Consider the following 22,951-nt stretch of genomic DNA (forward strand, 5'->3'; position numbering starts at 1 on the left):
GTTTTCATTCTTGTCAACTTTATCGAACAAACACGTTCCCAAATTTAAAATGGTTCCAGCCATTTGTGTGACATCATCCAGGGGTCACTTGTGATACGTGTACAACACTGACCTCGATGACCTCTGACCACTACATACACTAATTCCCACTTGCATTTCACCGGTGGTGGATTCTCTTCATCATCCTTTTTTGATTGTTTATCGGGTGAGTGAACATTTTTGTCGTTATATTTTACAAGGAAAAATGCCAGAGAAATTCCACTTTGGAATAGTATCTATACTAATCATTTATGAGATATTGGTTCCTTTTTATTTATTAAAAGTGGTGGACTGACTACTGCCGGCAGGATACGGAAAGTTTTGTTCATGACCCTAACTAACGGATTCAACTAAACTTCCCAACCAAACAAGGCTTGTGCCCACAGTCGTTTGCCGCCATTTATTTTTGTTTTGTTTGATTTGAACCATGGAGAAAGGATTGTTCTTAAATTACAAAAAAATTAAAATCTAAATAATAAAGTACATAAATCAATATCATAACTGTAATAATCGTAACGGAACGCTTGACAATTACAATTACATGAATGAACTTTGCTCAATCCATTCTACCACCGATTCCGAATCCATGCATTGACCAACTGTTGCATTTGGATTGGTTGGAGAGCACTGGCAGCTAGAGTAGAATGGCAGCTGTATTTTATTGCCCTATAATTATAAAAATAGTTGCGATAACGTAACCCTCCTCCCGACGGCTGCCAGGCAGGAGGGTTACGTTATCGCAACTACTATAAAAAATGAAAACGATAAAACACAGCCAGGGGCAGAGTGCAGAGGTTATTTAGTACACATACTCAATCCCTCAAACAAGGTGAAAACATATATTTGCATTAGGTTTATTGCGAATAGCAAAACATCAAGAGAGGGCGCTGTTGAACCCACACAAAGGTATATAGGCGTTGCGTGCGCGAGTCGTAGAAACTGCATAGAAACCGCCCCATATTCCTTCCAACAAAGCATTGCGGTTCTGAATCGCGAAAAATCTTATTGTGTGTCCAGTTGAGTAAATCTAAAGCACTGTTTTTACTTTCTGCGAATGCTTCGTGCGAAGCCTATTTATCTGCGCCACAAAGGAAAAGGAAGCCTGTACTGATTGTAGCGTCACATAATAAAGTGCCCTGATTATTAATCAAATATCATTTTCATTGGTAAGCAGTTTGCAAAAGCTATTTTGGTATAACTGTAAGAAGTCAAATTGGTGTTCTTTTTAACATTTGGATTTTTTAATATACACCCTCTTGTCTTATATTCCAGCAGGCACAGAGCTATGATGACACAAGTCATGGTGTGTTTTCCTCGATGGATTGCCGTTTTTATTCAGTTTCTGTTGGTCTTCATATTGAGATGTTCTGCTGATGACTTGACGATAGACCCCAAGGGATATGTTGTCTACTGTCCTTGCATGGGTGAGTTCAATTCATAGAAATGAACAAAACTTTGGCAGTAACACCTAAGAGAAAGATTTGTTTACCCCAGAAAAGATAGCAAGCGTTGTTGCTCACTGGTTGTTTGATTTGCATGCAAACAAAATTATTAGCTTGAACTATTAGTATTAGACCCTGTTCTTGAAAAAAAAGTGATGAAATTGAGCCATCGTTCAAGAGTACTTCAGAATTCAGAAGAAGGCTGTATGTGCCTGCTCTAACCTAAAGGATGTTGCTTCCTAGTTTTAGAGGGCAAGAGTAAGGTACCCAACCTAATTGAATGTTGTGGGTTTTGTCCTGTAGAAGTAAATAGATTTAAGGAATAGTTAACATGATTAATGGTATGGTATTAAGATTGTTAATATTGGAGTTGTTTTATTTCAGGGCGCTTTGGTAACCAGGCGGACCAGTTTCTAGGAGCGTTGGCTTTTATTAAGAGTCTGGATCGTACCATGGTGTTACCTCCTTGGGTCGAATACGGCAAGCCAGGTGGAAGACCTCCATCAGTAAGTATAGACCAATTCGACGAAAACACAATTGGTAGCGCCCTCTATTGTCAAAGTTTAACAACTGCGGTGCTGCACGCCGAAAGTCTATGTCGTCACGGGTGATAGGTCAAGGCACCCGACATTATTACCAGGTGACCGACAATAGCGTCAGCTGACACATTGGTATAGTAATTTCAAATTGGCGGCTATGGCCACTGCTAAGGTCAGCTTAGGGTCAATTCACACAAGGACTACCAATTATGGTTGACAATTTGACTCCAAAAAAAGGCAGACCATGTTAGTTCGCAAAGTAAAGGGAAAACCATGCAATTTTGAGGCATATTTGTGTGGATCATCATATTCTATTTTTAAAACATCATTCTAACTGTGCGTTTCATAACAAACATTTTTATTGACCAACTCCCCGATCCAAGGCAATGTGTCCCTTTAAGTTATCATTGTTACTATGTATTTTGGATAGGTCCAGATTCCGTTTGATACCTATTTCCAAGTGGAACCCATGGCCGAATACCACAGGGTGATTACAATGGAAGTCTTCATGAAGAAACTCGCTCCCAAAGTCTGGCCCATTGGAAAGAGAAAAGGTAAGCTGAGATACAGCAGTGTTGAGGAAAATGTTACTGCTGTTGATTCAACTGCTGTTGAAGGCATGGCACTTCATGGAGGCAACAAAGGGGAATGCCCCCTCCCTCGTCATTGCCTTGGTGCTCTTGAAATGCTCCAGTAGAAATTTGAAGGAAACCAGTTAATTATGTGCACAGACTTTTTTGTGCTTATTAAAATTTAAGAGCTTGAAACATGGTAGCAGTAATATCTCTCTTTACTACACACTTGATTTCTTATTGGTAATTGTTTTGATTTACGTAAATTTTTGCCACAAGGATTTTGTTACACCTACCGCCAGGACAGCTCCTGCATGATGAAAGAAGGCAACCCCTTCGGACCTTTCTGGGATAACTTCAAGGTGGACTTTGATTCCTATGTAGAGTATGGGGCTGGCCTCAACTATGAAGCTTCAAGCCAGAATGCTAGAAAATGGAATGAGAGGTAAGTTAGTAAGGGAATAAAAGAGTATGCGACAGGTTCTTATACGACCAGTCAAAACTAGCAGTGTCTGGGCTGTGCAATAAAAACCACAACATTTTTGTTTACTGTCAGTTTGTGTAAGGAATCGATCAATCAATCATTCATAATTAAAGTGTCTAAATCAAAGATAAGACATTGTTTTGACTTTTAAGGCATTGTGTTTTTTACATTTCTTGGCGTTTAAACCCCCCAACCCTGTATGGTGCAAGTCTTAACACATTTGCCCCTGTACTGTCTGCTGAACGTACCCACTCTTGTACTCTTGTTTCACACAGATTTCCTGCCTCGTCACATCCCGTCCTTGCCTTCGGTGGTGCTCCAGGAAGTTTCCCAGTACAAGAACAAAATGTTCCTCTACATAAATTCCTTGTCTGGTCCAAGTTCATAGAGAAACAAGCCAATGACTTCATTGCTAAGAACATCCCTGAAGGACCGTTCCTTGGACTGCATATGAGGAACGGTGTAGATTGGGTAGGTACCTGTTTAGCTTGAAAAGCCCTTTGCACGCTACTCTATTCCCCAGGGAATAACGGCCAGCCTTTTCATACGATGACAAATTGGCATACCCGAGTGAATAGCCACCCCTGCTCTGGGGTAGGGGTAAGTGGTAAAACCATGGAACCTACGACCCTTAGGTCTTTAGATTTGTCCTTGCTTGTTGTCTCTCACTCACAATACCTGGGGGATTGATCATTCTCTAATCCTAGTCCTCTCCTTTCGAGTTAACTTCCTCAAAACATTTGCAACATACTTGTACCCTCTGTGACTAGTTATCAGGAAATTCTAAAAACTTTTTTGTTCATCTATAGCCCACGAAGTGTTTTTCTGATTTTTCATAAAGGTACATGTTGTAGCTATGTGTATACTAAAACTTATTTCTTTCAATTAATATTTCTGGTTATTGCGCATTGAGCATCTGTTGTGATGCATACTGACGCATTATAGATATTCATATTTTAATGTTTTATTATATAAATATTCATATTATATATATATATCTCCCAGGTAAATGTGTGCGACAATCACATCGGGAAGGAGACGAACCGACACCTGTTTGGCTCAGCACAGTGTCTAGGCTACCACTTTGAGCATGGACAGGTGACTCAAGAGATGTGTTTCCCCCCTCGGGACCTCGTTAAGAAACAGGTGCGCAGGAGGGTTAAGAAGATGAAAGCTAAGGTGGTGTTTGTAGCTGCTGATGCCGACCCGATGATAGCAGAGCTTACAAAGATGCTGGAACCATACAAGGCTAGTATTTCCCTTGATTGTTTTCTATTGGTGCATTTGATTAGCTTCCCCATGTCGACCCAGTGCTCATTCAGGTAAAACCCTGACAAGAGCTAATCGAAAGGTCACACTCGCCCTCTCGTGATGACATCATGCACCTGGGGCTAGCCCCAAGTGACTCGTTCCAAAAGCAGGGCGCTGGGGGCTGACCCGGGTGAGCCCCTGGAATGACGTCAAAGTTTCTGAACGTACCTGGGGCAGACCGGGTCAACCCGGGGAAGCTAATCGAGCGCACCCCATGTTTTATTTTTGGTATATATTCTCAACGCTCTTATTAGAGCCAAACATTAAGAGAGAAGACAGTGAAGAAGTTTCAAATTTTAGTGAGAGAAAAACCCTGGAGAATTATTCCAGGGCAAAACCCTTGCAGTCAAGTAGGGACTGAAGACCTAATTCATAAAGTACCCCCGATGGGATTCGAACCAGATACCAGAGGTTGGAGGCAAAGCAAGACACCACTACACAAACCTGGGGCCAGTTCCATGAAGCTTGTAAGCAGACTTTTTATCTTTATTGATTGGCCCTTTCGATTCACCAAAAGTGAAGCGAATGGCATGCTATGTTGCGAGTGGCTCTTGTGAGCGCATGACTGATGCAACAATGCAAATCCTGTAGGCTCAGTCAAATCTTCTTGTTTGTTTTCGCACATTGTTGCCTAACCCATCTGTCTGACTGATCACAGCATATGGAATAAAGCATAAAAATCTTGTATCGGCATGCAATTTGAGAGAACCCTGCTTGTGAAGTATACAACATTGAATATTGTTTTTTATTTTATTTCCATACAGGTGAAGGTTGTACAGTTTGGTGATCATGAGCCGCATGTAGAGTTAGCAATCCTAGCAAAGTCAGATCACTACATAGGTAACTGTATATCCACATTCTCAGCATTTGCAGCCAGGGAGAGGCTGATGGCTCACAAGACAAACTCCTTCTGGGCTGTTGATAACCTACTCTCCGAGTCTAAACCCAAGAAGAAGAGAAAGATTGTCGGCCATGTTGCTGATGAACTTTAATGTTAGAGATTTTGGTTTAACCCATTTAAAACGATGTGTGTTCGCACTGTATACTCGGTACTTTCCCGAGCTCTGCGATAAAAAATCACAGGCAAATTACCCGAGTAGGATTCGAACCCATGACCTTTGCTATTCTAGAGCAGTGTATTATCAAATTGTAATGGACCCCTGGACACTCACTGCTCTAGAACTGCAAAGGTTTGGGTTCGAATCCAACCCAATCAATATGCCTGTGATTTTTTTCACAGAGCTCGGATAATAATGAATATACAGTGCTAATACACATCGATGTATAATGTGAGAAACCATTATTAACGTTCATTATTCCCGATGCAAATTTCCATCTATTAAGGCTTTAATGTTAGTTTGTTGTAGATAGCGGCGATAATGACGCCCAATATTTCTCAACTAGATCTTCCTAAAAGGAATTAATTGATCTAGTGAAGAAAGTATTGCTGTGAGTTGCGTTCTTAGTGTGTTCTTGGTTGTTGTTGGGGTTTGTTTTAGCTTTGAAGGTATGTTTTTTCTTTTTTAAAGTTTATTTTTAAAATATTATGTTTAACTTTTTGAAAGTTTATTTTGAAAAGATTTCTTTTTTTTTAAGGTAGCAATTTCATAATCAAGTTATTTTAAAGTAAAACACCTTGTTGTTTTATTTTGTATTTCATCAAATGCAGAAAGGTATTTTCCTCAAAGTTAATAATTGATTGCATTAACAAACTAAACATAAAACTTCTTTTGCAAAAAAATATATATATAAATCTCATTTTAAAGTGTTGGAAAATGCATTGATGAAATATAGGTTAAAAATTACAGTTTTTAATTTCTATTTTTGTATTCAACATTTTTAGGGAATTAGTTCACCATGAAAATGCAGGTATTTAAATTTTATGCAAGTGGTGTTTATTGAGGGTTTAACAAAACAGCATTAAAACCAAGCAGCTTTGTATTTCTCAAAAAAAATTATCACTTAATTTTTAAATCTTCAGCAATAATAAATATTTAATATTCATTTGAAAGAATCTCTTTTTGAGGTACCCCAAAATTTAGTGGAGGGGCAATCTGTCAAATGTTGCATTCTTTAAGTTCTTTTTAATGTTGATGATAATACTTTTGGTCTCATGCCTCACACTTGTTGTAAATATTATTATAACTTGTGCCTAACAAATTATCTACTTTACTTTATACTTGTACATAATTATTGGAATTAAATATTTTTAAATAAATTGCACAGATTGTTTATTTTGTTTTTTATTTTGTCGCCATTTGTTGTTGTTTGGATTTTTTCCTTCTTTTTTGTCCTCTTTTTTTCCACAATGCCTCTGATGGAATTTGATTTTGGAACTGGGTTTAGTTAGTATTTTTATACTGTGTTTATTGATTCTGCTGGGGGAAAAATGTAACGCCTGATAAGTGGGAAGGGGGTTCAATGGAGTACAAGAAAAAGCGACCTCTGTGATTTTCATGGTCATTGGGAATTAATTTAAAAACCTTGGATGGACTGAAAGAGAAGGAAAACCAGACTTGCTATTGTGCTTCTTGTGCATGATACAAGTGATATAGACATAACACAAATGCTATGACAATAATTGATCCAGTGGACAGGCAACATAATCATCTAGATTAATTTTAGCTCTCGCATACAGAGAAATGGGACCCTTTTTAATATTAGGGTGGGGGCAACATAATTTATTAGGGCCACTATGGTTTTATAAATGTTTTGTCAATCTTTCAAACTTGTCAACAATTATTTCCTTTGTACTATCTATAAGTTTTTTTCCCAGGGCAGATGTGTCGGCGCTTCCCTTGAAAGAGGAAAGTCTTGTTCGACGTCTACATCTGCACTGGTACTCAGCAAAGTCCACTTCTGGATGTCAAAGTCCACTTCTGGAAACAGGTGGAAAGTTGTGCTTAGAAAATAAGTGCAAGTAAACACAACGCTAGGTAAAGCAATGTGTGGTATTTAATTGATTGGCAAGTACTCCAACGAGTACTCCCACAACGTTTTCGGCCGCAAGAACTATCAAAAAGCGCCAAGAAGTTTTTACTTCGCTTGAGATGCGCGAATAATAGTAAGTTGACGAGCGCCCTCGTTCGGTTGATTCTAGGATACGCACACCGATTGCACAGTGTGCTTTTGGATTTTCGCGGGAAACAACCGGAAGATGGGGATAATCACGTAACATTTCTGCCTGATTTGGTAAGTTTTTCGTTGAGACACCACATTGTCTCTTAAGGATCACAAGATAAGATATTGTAGAATAAATAGAGACCAGTGAGGTGTAGAATCTAGAGACAGAAGAAGGTTTAAACTGTGAATTTCTTCATAAATTGCGAGAGGTCGGCAGTCATTTCGTGCCAGTACGGAAGTCTTGCACCTAGTGTCATGACACGGAACTGTGTGTTAGTTACACATTTGTTTTCCCAAATAAAGCATGGTGCTGCGATCCGACTAAACTCTTTCACTGTGGGGAAAGATGCAAAATCCGACCTCCACGATCCGACTGATGTTTTTTTTTAATCATAATCAGAAACAGTATTCTTGTTTACATTATTGATTTGATAATCAACAATAGTATCTTAATTCTTATTTATCTTATTAAAAAAGTTTGTTTTGTTTTTGTCATATTTTTGTATAACCAACTTAAAATAATACAATTACAAGTGCTCAGAAATTTGAAAATGTCATTGTAAACAAAAGCAACAGCTTTTTTTTTTTTTTTTTAACTTAATTTTACCCCAAACAAAATACGGGTATGATGGGTTCCTAAATGAGATTCACAAATGATGCTGGTTATTATGGTGGTACGTATGTGTCTGACAAGTGTTTTTTTAAAGCAATTTGGAAATGGATTTCAACGATTTATTTTATTTTAAACGTACCTAAGTTTCATGGTTTATGAAATTAAAGTTTAACTTTACCCACTTTACCAATATGCCAACGTGTCATTCCTTACAGATTTCCCAGTGTCAATTGACAGTGAATATCAGCATTACATCAGCGTTTGATTGGCTTCATGATCAACGATGGAGAAACCAACTTCTCACAAAAACCAACTCAGATCAGAAACACTTTCCCCGTTATCATCAGTATTGGACCGAAGCCTGCAGCCGCCAGGTACTGGCCCCAGCCTCTCGGACTGTAAAACAATTCTGAATAACAACAACTGCACCACCAAGCAACTGGCCACCTCCTTAAAAACTGAGGATCAGAAGAATACACATCCTGATGTGGTAGACTTGGGTTCTTCCGACAAGATGGAAGATAAGAAACAAGACGTGTCGATGCGACTGGGGAAGAAGATAGCCGTAGCGTCTAGGGGTAGGCCTACGAGGTGCCCCTCAGAATGGAAGGAGGATGCAGGTGAAGAAGACTGTGATTTTAAGGAGGGGCTTGATGTTCTGGCAAGATGGAATGATGGTCTATTTTATCTTGGAACCGTGTCAAAGGTCAGTCCAATATCTGCATGTATTTAAAAAACTTTCATCTTGTTTGTCACTACAAGAATAAGTCGCTGTAGCAAATTGTGTAAATAATCTTATTTTACTCCTAAACAGTTTGAGATTTGTGTGTTATGTTAGACTGTAGAATCATCAGCTTCAAACCCAAGTTGAACTCAATTCAACTCTGTATAACTCAAATTTGTACTTGTGCTTTTTAAAATACTACAGTCTTAAAACCTTCGTTGCCAAAGTGAAGGATACAAAAAGATTTGAGCCAGTAGGCCCAAACAACAAGTGCTTATGAGAAGGTCAGGCATATAACAGGCCTGATACTTCACGGAGGCAACGGAGGCAATTGCCTCCGTTGCCCCTTGTCATTGCCTTGGTGCCCTTGAAATGCTCCGGTAGAAATTTGCAATTTCCTCATAGGGTGCCCTTTGCCAAAGAGAAAATGCCCTTTCAAAAACGAAGCATACAGCTCTGATATAAATCTTGTCATATCAAAACAATTTGGTGTGGAAATACATGCAAGAAGAGGAAATTTGAGAAGTTTGCCTCACTCTAGTTAAACTGTTTAGTCTTTATAGATTTAATTTGAAAAATAGATATTTCATCTTGAAGAAATAATTTCTGTCTTTCCTTGAAATTGCAGGTGGTCCCACACCAGAAAAAGTGTCTTGTGATTTTTGAAGACAGCTCTGAACACTGGGTCCTATTTAAGCATCTACAAAAAGGTATTTGTTTTCCTTTTGGAACTTTAAGATGATGGATCCCCCCTCCCTAAACCACTTCCCTAAACCACTTCCCTAAACCTCCTGGGTGTAACATTACAAAAAAAAGGGTGGTTTGTTGGTAGTGAACCCTTTTACCTACCTCTCGGGTGTAACACATTACATAATTGGGTAGTTGGCCTGATTTGTCCGAAGAATGAAAACATGGCTTGTGGGTCTGGGTCTCCCCTTTGGTCTAGTAAAAATAGGGATCCCATAGACAATCTGTTTTCCTAACGGAAGTGCACCCCTTCTTAAAATGGTGGCTCTGCCTCTGCAAGGGTGCAATTCTAGCATTGTGGGTACAATCCATGATTTGAACACAACACCCTCGGTTTAAGTGTAGCTTGTTCACTATCATTGAACATACTCATGTAGCACCAGTTTCTATCCATATAGCGGTTGCAAGTTTTCAAGATTAGCTACAAGCCTTTTGACTTTCATTCGTCAATTATTTGTGTTAACAATTTACAAAGTATTTTGTTATGTATTGATGTTTAGGTAGAGTTCCAAATAGTGAGATCATCTGCTGCGTCTGTGAAGGCGACCAATCAGAACCTCCCAATGAGATTGTTATCTGCGATAGATGCGGTTTAGGTGAGTCCTTTTAGCAAACATGATGGGTATTTTGAAGATCACTTTTTTTGACCAAAGTCAAATTGTTCAAACAAAACCACATTATATGTTGAACTGTGTAGAAATGTTTTTCTAATTTGTACTCTGATCCAGTCAGTTTTGTTAGCTACAATCCCTGCATCTGCTTGAATTTTTCCATCAAATTCAAGTACTGCAGGTACTTTTTCATTGCTTTCCCACATTTCCAAGAACAATGGATTATCCTGGTAAGTCTGCTGCCATCTAGTGTCCTCTCTCATTGAGGCAAAGGCCCGGCCATTGCAAGTTCTTTTTGTATCTTTTGAAACTCAAGGACTGATACATATCTATGTTTGAATGTAGGGTATCATCAGTTGTGTCATCAACCAACCATCGATAGTCATAAACTTCTCTGCCCTGATGAATCCTGGCACTGTAGGCAGTGTGTCTTTGTCATCTCTGCCAAGGTAAAATATTCACTTGTACTTTCAAATCACTCCTTTATTGTGCCCCAAACCAACACTGTGAATCTTCACTTGTACTTTTAAGTCACTCTTAAGTCACTCTTTCATGTTGTCCCAACACAACACTGAATCTTAACACTGGACTGTAGGCCCAACTCGGCTGCAATTGAGTTTGAACAGGGGTCCCAACAGTGGAAGGCGAGGAAAGATAAGTTTATACCAACCGGACCACCCCAGTCACGAGCTAGTAGTGCTAGTTAGGTTGTTGTTGGACTATTACATTTTTTTGATTGGCCCCTATACTTATGTTCTTTTCCTTTCAACATTGTCATTCATGTAGGACTTAAGTTTAAAGCTGCATGAACAATAGCTTTTTGGAAGCGTCACAAGAGAACATTTCCATTTAAACGTCTCAAAGTTAAAAAGCAAACCGGATAACTTTCCGTATGGCGCCACCACTTTTTCACTCATTTTCACAAAAAGGGATATCTCATTGAGGTAAATTAGATACTATATTATATCATATCGAATGAAAAAGTGGTGGCGCCATACGGAAACTTTTCCAGCAAACCTCCTTTGATCAACTATTTGTTTTATACAAAACTGATAGTTATTACTTACCTATGTTCTTGTTTTTTGTGTCTTTAAATCAACCTAGGTTGGAGGCGCTTCGAAGAAAGGACCTGTGGGTAAGTTAATAGTGATAGACATGAGTAGGATTTGAAACTTTACATGGTGGAGAAACAATCTAGTGATTGTACATGGGTAGGATTCAAACGTGTGCACTGTGGAGATACAATCAGGGCCCAATTTCATAGCGCTGCTTAACGGTAAGCAAATTTGCGTGCTTACCGTAGCAGAAAAAAATGCTTGAGCCTTAGCGTATTTCACAAGTTAGCAGAAAAATTGGGCGGCCATATTGCGTGTTTACCGTGGATTTGCATTGTGACGTCATTTATTTTCTTGCGGTAATAACACCGGAAGGTTAGCATGCCTTTTCGTGTACGGTTAGCAGCGCTATGAAATAGAAATTGTAAAGTAAGCACAAAATCGCCCGCTAAAGCAGAGCTATGATATTGGGCCCTGGTGATGTTTTTAGAGACACCATCATACAGCTACAAGTTGGTGTGGTTTTGAAAAGAATCTGCGCTTCGAAATCACGGGTTTGTCTCTGCCCCATTGAGAGAGATTTATGTACATAGTATCTCTATAAACCTCATCAGAATGATAGACATGTGTTTAATGAACATGAATTCTTTTGAGTACATCATGTTAATAATCTCTCAAGTTGAAATTTCGACTCAAAACTATTTACCATTTATCTATAATGAGTGGAACTTTACAACATGCTTTTTGTTTTGTGTTTTTCACTTTGCAGCAAAAGTTTTTCAAGAAATGAAACAGTCTCTACCATACAAAGTAAGTCACTATCATTTCATTGCACCATTTTTTTTTTATAACACTATGGTCATCCGTGGAAACTCTTTTTCATTCTGAGCATTTGGCATAAAACAAGCAGATTTAACTGAGTTTAAATAATTCCTACATGTTAGCAGGAACCCATAATGTTATTAGTTAACAAACAAGCGCAAGTAAAATACCGTACGGACAATTATTTTGATGTGTCCCATATCCAATTTATCTTCAAATAAACTTCAAGCGCATCTTGGTGCATCTCGGTGTCGGACCAGCTGTACGTTTACGTAAGCTTAAAACAGCGCAATACACAGGGTTAGAACAGCCCAATACCTAGGATGTGATACCGGCTGTTCAACATTGATTTATATAACTTTTCTTGTTGCTATGGGTCGACCAATTCTTAATCAAGGATTTAAGTTTGCTTGAGGATAAGTTCATACATGAAATTCAAATAAAACAAAATTCATTTTTTTATTTTTATTTATTTTTATTTTTTTATATTTTTTCTTCAGCCAAGTGCTCTACACTGGGATGCAGCTCATAAGACCAACACTGAGCAGTGTTACTGCTACTGTGGAGGACCCGGGGAGTAAGTATTATTGATTTATCAATTTCTTAATCAATAAATTTTAATCAATTATCAATGTACATTTAGTATTTTTTTTTAAACAGGGTTACGTTTTTTTGTGGCCATAACCATAACCGTTTTGGTTGAGTTTGCCTTTGTTTAATCACAGGCAAATGACAGAAACAGTTTTGGGTTATGACCGTCAAAACACACCCCAGTGGTCCGAAGGCCGAACCTAGTTATAACTTCTGTGAAACCAAGCTTAAATAAAATCTGAACTAAGTTTCTCTAACCTTATTTACGTACTGTTAATTGTACAATTGATAAAAATAACACATAGGTCGTGGGTTCGAATCCCACCTGAGTAAATTGCCTGTGATATTTTTTTCACAGGACTCGGGAAAGTACTGAGTATACAGTGCTAACACACATCGATGTATGGGTAAAAACCAAAATTAATAAAAATAACACAGTCGCTTACACAAATGGTTTCCTTGTTTGGTGTAGGTGGTACTTAAAGATGCTGAGGTGTTGCAGATGTCTACAGTGGTTTCACGAGGGTAAGAACTCAGAAAATGTCTTCACTCTTTAGGGCCCAATTTCATAGAGCTGCTTAAGTTAAGCACAAAAGGAGCTAAGCACAATAAAATTATGCTTACCAGAATAAGGTTACCAGCCAAAGTATCTTGTCACACTTACAATGAGTACATGAAGTAAGAATTAAGAAAATTTTGTCACTCTTTAGGGACCAATTTAACAGGGCTTTTTAAGCACAAAATGTAGCTAGGCACAACAAATTTATGATCAGATCCCAAACTGCCATTTGGCTGTCTAGTTGCGTGTTTAGTTTTGGGGGAAATGGCCACGGAGAACTCAAGAGGCAGCCCTGTCTGTGCATCAAAATGTAAGTTTATGATCTTGGCTCTCACTTTTTACTGTTATTCATTTTGTTATTTCTATTTATGGTTTTGATTGCAGCTTGTGTACAGTGTCTTGAGATGCCTATGCTGTATGGAGATGGGTAAGATATTATTACACTTATTTTATGAAATTGATGGTGTTCAAACTCTCAGGTTCACCTTTTTAAAAAAGGGAGCTGTTCCATTTTGGAGTCTGTGTTGCCAAATAATCATACACCTTTTCAGAAATTATAGGAATTTCTTTTTATTATATATATTTTTTACAATGAACCTTATTTTGTTATTTCCTTTTTTTTGTAGGTTTTATATCTTTGTTTGTTCAGTGTGCAATTCAGGGCCGGAGTATTTAAAAAGATTAGCTTTGAAATGGCAAGATCTTGCCCAGCTTGTTCTATACAACTTAACTCTACTACATCGGAAGAAGTACTACGACTTTGAAGAGGAAATTATGCCCTATTTGACTGAACAGTGGTACAATCTACAAGTCTCACATGTAAGTATGCTGTGAACTTCAACACCCTTAAGAGAATCATTTTAGTACAAATTTGTCACTGAAAATGTCAGTCAGAAATAACATAAAACAGAAAATTTAGTTTTGTGTTTAGAAATTGGGATACTATGTTAACATACTACATTGGAGAATTTCATATCAGGATATGACCTTTACTTTGACCTCTTTGGGTGACCAGGGCCCAATTTCATAGAGCTGCTTAATTTTTGCTTAAGCAAAAAAAATCTTGCTTCGTAAAATCAGATTACTGACTAAGACTCCACTCAATTGTTATGCTAAGTGAACAACAGCTTAATACCAGTCACAAGCAATGTATATGGCATGAAATTTGGGCCAGGAACATGTGTAAAATAAGCGACCTATTTTCATGCTTAAGCAAATTTTTTGCTTAAGCAGCTCTATGAAATTGGCCCCAGAAGTAGGCCAAAGCTTGCAGCATCTACTTGTTTATAACCATTATCAATAATATTAGTGTGACCTATTTATTTGTGTGATGTTTTTCCCTAGCTTGGTGCTACAACACGATCTGAAAAGCAAGAGCCTCTTCTTGAAGCATTACACAGCTCAAAAGTGAAGTAAGAGAAATCTATAAAATAATCTGTAATATTCTCAAGAGTTGTCAACCACCTGTTCTTTTTTAGAACCAAAACTACTCAAAAGATATTTACACATGGTGCTATCGCAAACTTCACCTAAAGAGCAAATTTTCTCCTTTTTACCCTGTTTTTTTTTTTTAATTTGTCTGTAAAATCTTGTGTGAATTCAATACATAAATACCTGGATTCACTTGAACTAGATTTGCATGCGGCAAAGAAGTGAAGAAGAAACAAAACATCTGGGGACTAAGGATAAGAAAGCCTCCAGCTCCACCGACAATCATCCTACCTGCCATTGGTCAGATCACTGATGATGTCATGAATGACCTCAAGATGACAGGTCGGAAGGTCGTGACCTTTGTGCCTTTTGAAAGGTATGTTTGAAACTGTTTTTGAAAATCATACTAATGTAGATTTTGAAAATGTGTTTTTTAAAAATCATTCCCATGCAGCGTTTTCGTTGACTGATCCAAACTTTTTCTAAGAACTACGTTACAACTGTAATGGATGTTAAATTTGCATCGGGGATATATAATATTAATTGTGTTTTTTTTTACCCATACACCAGTGTGTGTTAGCACTGTATACTCAGTACTTCCCCCGAGTCCTGTGAAAAAATATCACAGGCATATTACGTTACAACTTAAAAAGCTTTTTTCCTATTTTTGTTCTATATTTGTTCCATAAGCACCAAAGAACATAAAAATACAAAAAATCACAGCAAAAGCATCCAACGAAATTAAAGCTTCTTCTACTGTTTCCTTTAGCAACTCACCGGTTCCTCTGAAACCCACTAAGAGGGAGAGGAAGAACGTGGCTGAATCTCCAGCAGAACTTGAAAGAAGGAGTAAGACTGCCAGGAAGATGCTAGAGAATGCCATCAGAACGGTAAATAGTTCTTTTGATTCCTAAGTTTTTATCCCCCCTCTTGTCCAGGGGTGTGATTTCCTCGTTTTTAAACCACATGGAACACCCAGAGTGCAGAGAGGCTTTTTAAACCAAAGATCACATCCTGGTTCCTTATCAGTTTTGTCTCACAAATTCTCTGGTAAATATGCACAAAAAAGTGTGACATGCAACGAAGAGAAATTTTATCTGACTTCAGACTTTTTAAAGGATCTGTATACAGTTAGTAATGACTCTGAAAATGAATGGCAATAAAAACTTGAGTGGTAAGAATTAAGCAGCGTTGGATATTTATAGAAACATTTCACTTAGAAGTAAAAGAAACCACTTTGTATCCTCAAAAATTTCTCTTTAAGAAGCGTTACCGCGCAATGGTTCTCAGATCGTATATTCCTATTAGGGGTTGTTATTTCTGCGTGGACTTTTGGCGATATCTCAAAACACGACCACCTTTTCAAATGAACTTTTCAGTTAGTTTTATAGTCCACACATACATTTACATAGGATTACAACAATGAAACGGTTCCAAAAACCGAAGGAATACTTTGCCTAAGTCACCCGGGTGAGGAGTAATCAGCTGTTGTTTTTTTGACTCAAGATAAAAAAAGAAACCCTGCTCTTTGATTTATAATAGTAATAATAATGGACACTTAATAAAGCGCCGGTACCCGCCGCAAGCTGCGCTCATGACGCTACGCTACAAAAGAACAACAAACAATGAAAGTAGCAAAAAAACAAAATAAGAAAAAGCTTCTCTATGAAAATGAGTTTTTAAACTGTTCTTGAATGTGTTGAGTGATTTATACACCTCTAGTACACTGTTCCTAAGTCTGTGAAATCGAAACCCCCGTTATCAAAACTTGGAATGCCATCATTCCATCATATCTTCTCAACTGGTTTAGACTTGATTCTGGTTTCTGACTTTTTTGTTGTTGGCAATGACACTTGCCCCTGGATGTGCAATGTTGTTTCACTTGAGCAGATCATGTGTGATAAAAAAAGATAAAAATTTGTTTCTGAGTACTGAGTATGCTTCAGTCACTCTGCATCGTCATTCGTCGTTGACTGATACAAGGATTTCCACAAAGGTAAAACTGTTTTAAACATGCTTAATAATAATTGCTTGTTATATAGCGTTCATATCCGTCACTCGGTGATGCTCAAGGAGCTTTAACATTCAGTATTTTCCTGCAAGATATGCGAGACTGCGTTTGAACTATGAGACCTACTGCTTTTACATAGGGCCATGTAATGGTTTACAAGGTGCTGTGGTGCAATATGCTGCCAATCAACCGGTGGACTGCCAACTATGGGTTTATTTGCTTGTATATTGTTTTTGTTGTTGTCATCATTGTTGATTTTGTTGTTTTGTAATCCTGTTGATTTTTTATGTAATTTATAACAGGGGAGTCGACAGTCTTCATTCAGCCTCAACCAGTCCTACGTCGGCTACTCTGGAACTAGCATGCCGCTAACTGACCTCACCCCAGTATCAGAGGGTCAGTCTGTCCTGGACACCATCCGGCCATTTGAGACAGTTTATACCAACAGCACTGGCGTTCCGATTCCAATAAGCTTCAGTCAGCATTCTTCAATATCAGGGGATACCGGGTCGGATTATTCTGCGGCGACGATCCCGATGGGAGCCAGCAGTGGAGGGGAAAGCGGAGATGGAATGAAGAGGCATAGAAAACACGGGAGCTGGAAACGGAAGAGAAAACACCAAACCGGCGAGAAAGGGGATGGACCCCAAAGCCCCAAGACCAAAGAGACAAAAACTGCTAAGACCGAGGACACTGGGAAACTCTTGACGCGTCTGAATGGAGCGGTGTCCATGTCGGAGCTTAAGAGGTCACTGTCAACTTACCACGGTGCAGAGGGACGGCTGGCATGTGGGGAGAATTACCAAGTCTTGGGGAAGAGAGTTACGTCAGATGGCAAGGTGCAGTATCTTGTTCAGTGGGAGGGAGTAACACCTTGAGAAACTCCTTAAAAGGAACACAAACCTTTATGCAAAAAACTTATTGGAGTTCACCCCGAGAACAACTTTGGTTTACAGATTTCTTGTTGAAAATTCTGCGTTTTATTACAGTTGAACTGTAGGGCACAAGTTACAATGTCGACAAATCACTTGTCGTAAACCTCTTTCAGGCCTGATACTTCACAGAGGCAATGAACGTGATTGTCGTTATGCAAAAAAAAAACGGAGTTCACCCCGAGAACAACTTCAGTTTACAGGTTTCTTGTTGACTATTCAGCGTTTTATTACAGTTCAAGATTACTACAGATTGGGGAAATTGATCAGAAATGTAGACCGAGGTGGCACAAATCACAATGCCGGCAAATCACTTGCTGTAAACCTCTTCACGGAGGCAATAAAGGTGATTGCCTCCATGCCCCTTGAAATGCTTCAGTAGAAGTTTTACAATATCCTCATAGGGTGCCCTTTTACAAGGAGAAAATGCATTGGTGCCCTTTCCCTTTCAAAAACGAAGCATAAAGGCTTGCTTTTTTCATTTTTTGGTCTAACCCATCTGTGAAGGTTCTACCATTTCAAAAGGGATGAAACACCCTCATGTTTCTACGTTCCAACTGCAAGAATTATTTATATTATGTTGTTACATCATACGTCTGTTTAGTATGAATTTGACTTATCAATGATACACTGTACACACTTAAAAATTTGCTTTTGTGTTGTTTTCTTTCTCTTTTCAAAATGGATATTTTGTCTCAGGATGTTTGGTGCCATTCGTTTCCATGGTATAAATCCTTTTGGAAAAGTTCTTTAAGCATTCTTTAAACTTGATACTATGTTTTGTCAGTGCGACAGTATCGTCGTATTGCCTAAAATATAATTTACGTTTCATGTGGGTTTGCCAGTGCCCAAATGCCTCAATGTATGCACAAAACCTCAGGTGCTGAGATACGATGTTGCACTGTTGGGACACCGAACACTTCATTTGTTTTGTTAATAATCTGACTGTTTTGTATTCATAAATAAATTCCCCTATTACTGCTGTAAAACAGACAATCTTGACCAAGAAATTTGCTTAATAGCAGAGAACCAAAGAAAATACAATCTATGGCATTTCTCACTGCCGATTTGGATAGGCTCATTTTGCTTGCATCAAACAACATTCAAAAGGAAGGGCATTACTACATTTAAAAAACTTGTCAATAGTTTTTTTGAATATGCATCCACAAGAACACAACACATTGATATTTATCTATGCACTTTATACTGTAATTTACTACATAGTTTTAAAGTGATCAGTGGCCAGGTTGAAATATTTTGTCAAATTCAAGCATGTTTTTAATCATATCTGAATTGTTTGTTGGTTTGGGTTTTTTCCTCCGGAAATCTGTGAAGTTTTTATTAATTAGCTTAAAAAAAGGTTTAATAAAGCATGGTCTGTCCCTGTTTTAATGAAATCTTTCTATTTTTTTTTGTGGCTCAAACATCAAGCTGGGGTCTTATGTGGCCTAAATAGTACTCATTGGGTTCAAAGGCCCTTCAAGTTATATGCAAAATCCTGGCAATTATTTCATTCCGAAGGTGTCACTTGCAAAATGGAGGAGATGGCAATTAAAAATATTTTTTTGTTTTTTTTTACACTTTCACAATTTACAACTTCTCCTGAAGAGTGAACCTAAAATGTAATGAAAAGCAAAAACTAAAATGTTTGTGTCCTTGGAAACGCCGGAGATTCCACATGTTATTTTTAGGTTTGATAATTAATGTATGCCCCCTGATTTTGTTTACAATGTCCAATTATATTTATTTGTTATTCCATTCCATTTATTGTGATCAAACCATGGAGGGAAGAATACATTTCATATTATGTGAACAGGGATGACATATTTCAGACTTTTATCTGAATTCAGACTTCTTAAAGTCTGCCTGGTGAAACAAAAATTCAAAATTAATTTATAAGTCCTGCCGTTGATTTCACCAAACTCTTTCTAACTTAGGATTCATCTTATGACTTAGGACGGGTTAAGTTCCGTATCGAAATACGTAGGACGAATTGAACCCATCCTAAGTTAGGACGGGTTACTCGTCCTAACTCCAGTTAGGATTAATCCTAGCGTTTCATGAAATCGGCTGCTGCTCTTTGATCTACCTCTCTAGCACTGAGGATACCTCAATAAAAAGCTCCTTGGAATCTATAACTCTAAGGGTTATCAAAAGGTTGAACTGCCATTATTTGAATGAACCTCTTACTATCTGAATCCCAGATTCATACTTTTTAGTCAGCAGTGGTCCTCACCCCTGGTAACAAAAAATATGTACAATCTCTTTATGCACTGGTGCAAGCAATTAATTATGTTAATTTGTTTCATTTCATTCTACATAACTTCTCCCTTCTGACCGTTGTGTTGTTATGTTGTCAGTTTTGTAATTGCAGCAGCACGTGAGTTTAAAGGCACTGGACACCTTTGGTAATTGTCAAAGACCAGGGTTCGATTTCACAGAGTTAGGGCCAGTCCTAACTTAGGACTAGTCCTAGGAGATATACAACTTGCATGGATAGTCCTAAGTTAGGACAAGTAACTGGTCCTAACTCGAGATAAGACTAGTCCTAACTTTGTGTGAAATCCACCTCAGTATTCTCAATTGATGTATTCCAACAAATGCATAATATGACAAATCTTTGAAAATTTGACTCAATTGGCCATCAAAGTTGCAAGAGAACAATGAATGGAAAAAACCCACCCTTGTTGCACAGATTTGTGTGTTTTCAGATGCCTAATTAAGGGATTCAGGCCTTATAAAGGGAAGGTACACGGTTGATAATTACTATTAACTTAAAAAATATTAACTTATAAACTGACTTGGTAACAAGCATTGGGGAACTGTTGATAGTATAAACCATTGTGGGAAACAACTCCCTCTGAAGTAACGTAGTTTTTGAAAAACAGGTAATTTCTCACTAAAATAATAAAAGACTTCTAGCTAGAAGTCTTTTATTCTTATCTGAAAGCACACAAATTCGTCCAACAAGGGTGTTTTTAATGTTTCATCATTTTCTCGCAACTTTGATGACCAATTGAGCCCAAATTTTCACAGGCTTGTTATTTTATGGTTATGATGGGATACACCAAGTGAGAAGACTGGTCTTTGACAACTACCAAACGTGTACCTTCCCTTAAAGTCTTTTAAGATTTGAGTGAGACACTGCCTCTCTCTCAAGAAGGGAGCCGTTTCTCACAAGTTTTTAAACTTTCAAGAGCTCTCCATTGCTCTTTATTAGTAAGTTTTTACGCCAACAATAGATCTTTAGTAATTACCAACAGTGTCCAGTGCCTTTAAAAAATTGATCTGCAGCAAGTCGATTCTCATTGCATTTTTAAACTCAATGGACCAAACGGGCTTGAAATAAATAGGCAGGTCCCCTTTCGCGAAGTACCACATATCACACAAGTTACAACCCAGTATAAGGGGATTCTGACCAAGTATTATGCATTCCGGTTCCTTTAAGAAAAAGACATATTTTTACTCTACGCCCAAACAATTTTTTGTACATTTGTATAATCTGTTATTTTTTATGAATAGTGTTCGATTGGTGATGGTCAAACTTTACTTCAACATTTCTGATATTAGTATTCGAAAATTGTTCTTTAATTGTTTTTCTGTTTAATAGGACAAAATACACTGTAATATTGTAATATAAGAATGAGAAGAAAAATCATACATTAAAAGAAATGTGCATTACAGATCTATGTCGTAAATCACCTTGTATACAGTCATTATGAATTAAAACGGGCACTTGCCTTTGACTACTATTTCTAAGTCCCTAGACTTGACTCAAGTCCCATTCCCGTGCCATCGCCAGAAAACTTGATTTGTGATGCTATGCTACGGACTGTTTGCTAGCAGTGTAGATGGCGCGAAGTGCTTGGGGACCTCTCACGAGAACGGACTTGAGTCAAGTCTAACTAGTCACAGACTTTCGGATTATTTAAAAACAAAAGTATGCTGTTGTTATAATATAGTCTTACAAGTAAGGTACTCAATGCGCATTCAGCAGCCACTGCCAGAAACACCAGGGCTAAATTTCAAAAAGCTGTTAATCAGAAAATAATGCTTAGAAAATGTCTTTGATAAACAGCAATATAAGAACTAAAAGTCTCCTGACGATGACTAGAGCAACCTAGTCGAAACGTTGAGACCAATTTAGAACTGACTCCGCGGCAGTACAGTTAATTACGATCCTATAAGCTAAAGTAGTAGTCCAGTCTATTTTCTATACCATCCGCCCTGGTAATAGTTAAAAGTAGGACAGTTCTTTTCAGAACTGAGAAGTCTCCTGTACCCCCGATTATCTACTCCGCGGCAGTAGAATATAGCAAGACAGTTCTCTAAGAACAAACTACCTGACAAGTAGATACACACATGGTGTTACCGCAAACCAAATATACATTGATACCTCACCATGCAATGCCTATAAAGTATTTAAATACCAGTACTGGTAAATACGTTGTTAATGCTAATATAACGTTCGTCTCCTGAGACGTAAGACAAATTATTTCTGTGACATTGTTTTACTCATTTCTTAAAAACTGCAGCACCTCAGCAAGTAATATTTTAATGGGAGCTTTATCTTTAAACTGTGCAAGTTTAATGTAAATCTGTGGACAGTGTGTAATGTGTCCAATAACAAAAAGAACACAGACCCCTTTAAACTATAAAAACAAAAAGCCAATTAACTTGCCGCTTAATATAAAACAACTCCAACAGAAATAGTAATTTCATTAAATCCTTTTATAATCTCGTGTCCATTGTACAATGACCTGTGCTATGTTGTACTTGCGCATTGCCCACGGCATATTGTACGCAAGAAGATTGTTTTTTTTTTTTGTGGTGATGACACAGCTTCATCTGTCAGCTAATTCAGAGAAAGAAAAAAAAAACTTTATGTGAACATCGTGACACGCAGCCTAAAGGGACACCCTCAAAATTAATGGCAATATAGTGCCAAAATTGTTATCATCATCAAGTGTATACCTTCCCTCTACAAAATAGATACAAGAATAGATTTAGGCTTTTTTTGTTTGTTTTGTGTTTTGTGTTTTTTTTTTTTTTTTTTTTTTTTGGGGGGGGGGGCATGGTTTCAACTTTACCCTCCGTGTTTTCAAATTTTGCAACTTTCTTCAGTGGCCTCTCAAATAAATGAGCTTGATATTAATAATCATCTTTACACAGCATTTATAAAGGCGCACTAAATCTGGTGTAAAACCATTCAAAGGCGCCGGTCAAGATGAAAAAGAGTGAATTTCTCAAGTGTTGGGGAAAGCAAGTGTGAACAGGTGTGTCTTGAATTGCTGCTTAAAGATGGAGATGTTTCCCAGAGGTTTTCAGGGAGTGAATTCCAGAGC

The 22,951-nt window shown here is 37.9% G+C and overlaps 2 protein-coding genes across 3 annotated transcripts; both read left to right on the forward strand.

The window, feature by feature from the left end:
• The first annotated feature begins 114 nt into the window (after positions 1-114).
• Positions 115-6,610, forward strand: LOC139947858 (GDP-fucose protein O-fucosyltransferase 1-like). Of its 2 annotated transcripts, none has more exons than XM_071945676.1 (8): positions 115-205; positions 1,312-1,463; positions 1,866-1,987; positions 2,451-2,574; positions 2,872-3,037; positions 3,352-3,547; positions 4,082-4,324; positions 5,152-6,610. In XM_071945676.1, exons 2-8 carry the CDS (start codon positions 1,325-1,327, stop codon positions 5,377-5,379), a joined length of 1,218 nt encoding a protein of 405 aa, XP_071801777.1. In that variant the 5' UTR covers positions 115-205; positions 1,312-1,324; the 3' UTR covers positions 5,380-6,610. The 2 variants fall into 2 exon arrangements, with proteins under 2 accessions (XP_071801777.1, XP_071801778.1); XM_071945677.1 differs by having other exon boundaries at positions 121-205; positions 1,315-1,463.
• Positions 6,611-7,497: 887 nt separating this feature from the next.
• Positions 7,498-21,284, forward strand: LOC139947859 (metal-response element-binding transcription factor 2-like). The gene is made up of 15 exons (XM_071945678.1): positions 7,498-7,579; positions 8,339-8,829; positions 9,476-9,557; positions 10,095-10,190; positions 10,551-10,654; positions 11,310-11,340; positions 12,030-12,070; positions 12,583-12,659; positions 13,146-13,198; positions 13,617-13,659; positions 13,859-14,051; positions 14,577-14,644; positions 14,866-15,039; positions 15,433-15,553; positions 16,977-21,284. Exons 2-15 carry the CDS (start codon positions 8,407-8,409, stop codon positions 17,550-17,552), a joined length of 2,082 nt encoding a protein of 693 aa, XP_071801779.1. The 5' UTR covers positions 7,498-7,579; positions 8,339-8,406; the 3' UTR covers positions 17,553-21,284.
• Positions 21,285-22,951: the final 1,667 nt, after the last annotated feature.

This window comes from Asterias amurensis, chromosome 15, assembly GCF_032118995.1.
Source record: "Asterias amurensis chromosome 15, ASM3211899v1".
Taxonomy (NCBI): Eukaryota; Metazoa; Echinodermata; class Asteroidea; order Forcipulatida; family Asteriidae; genus Asterias; species Asterias amurensis.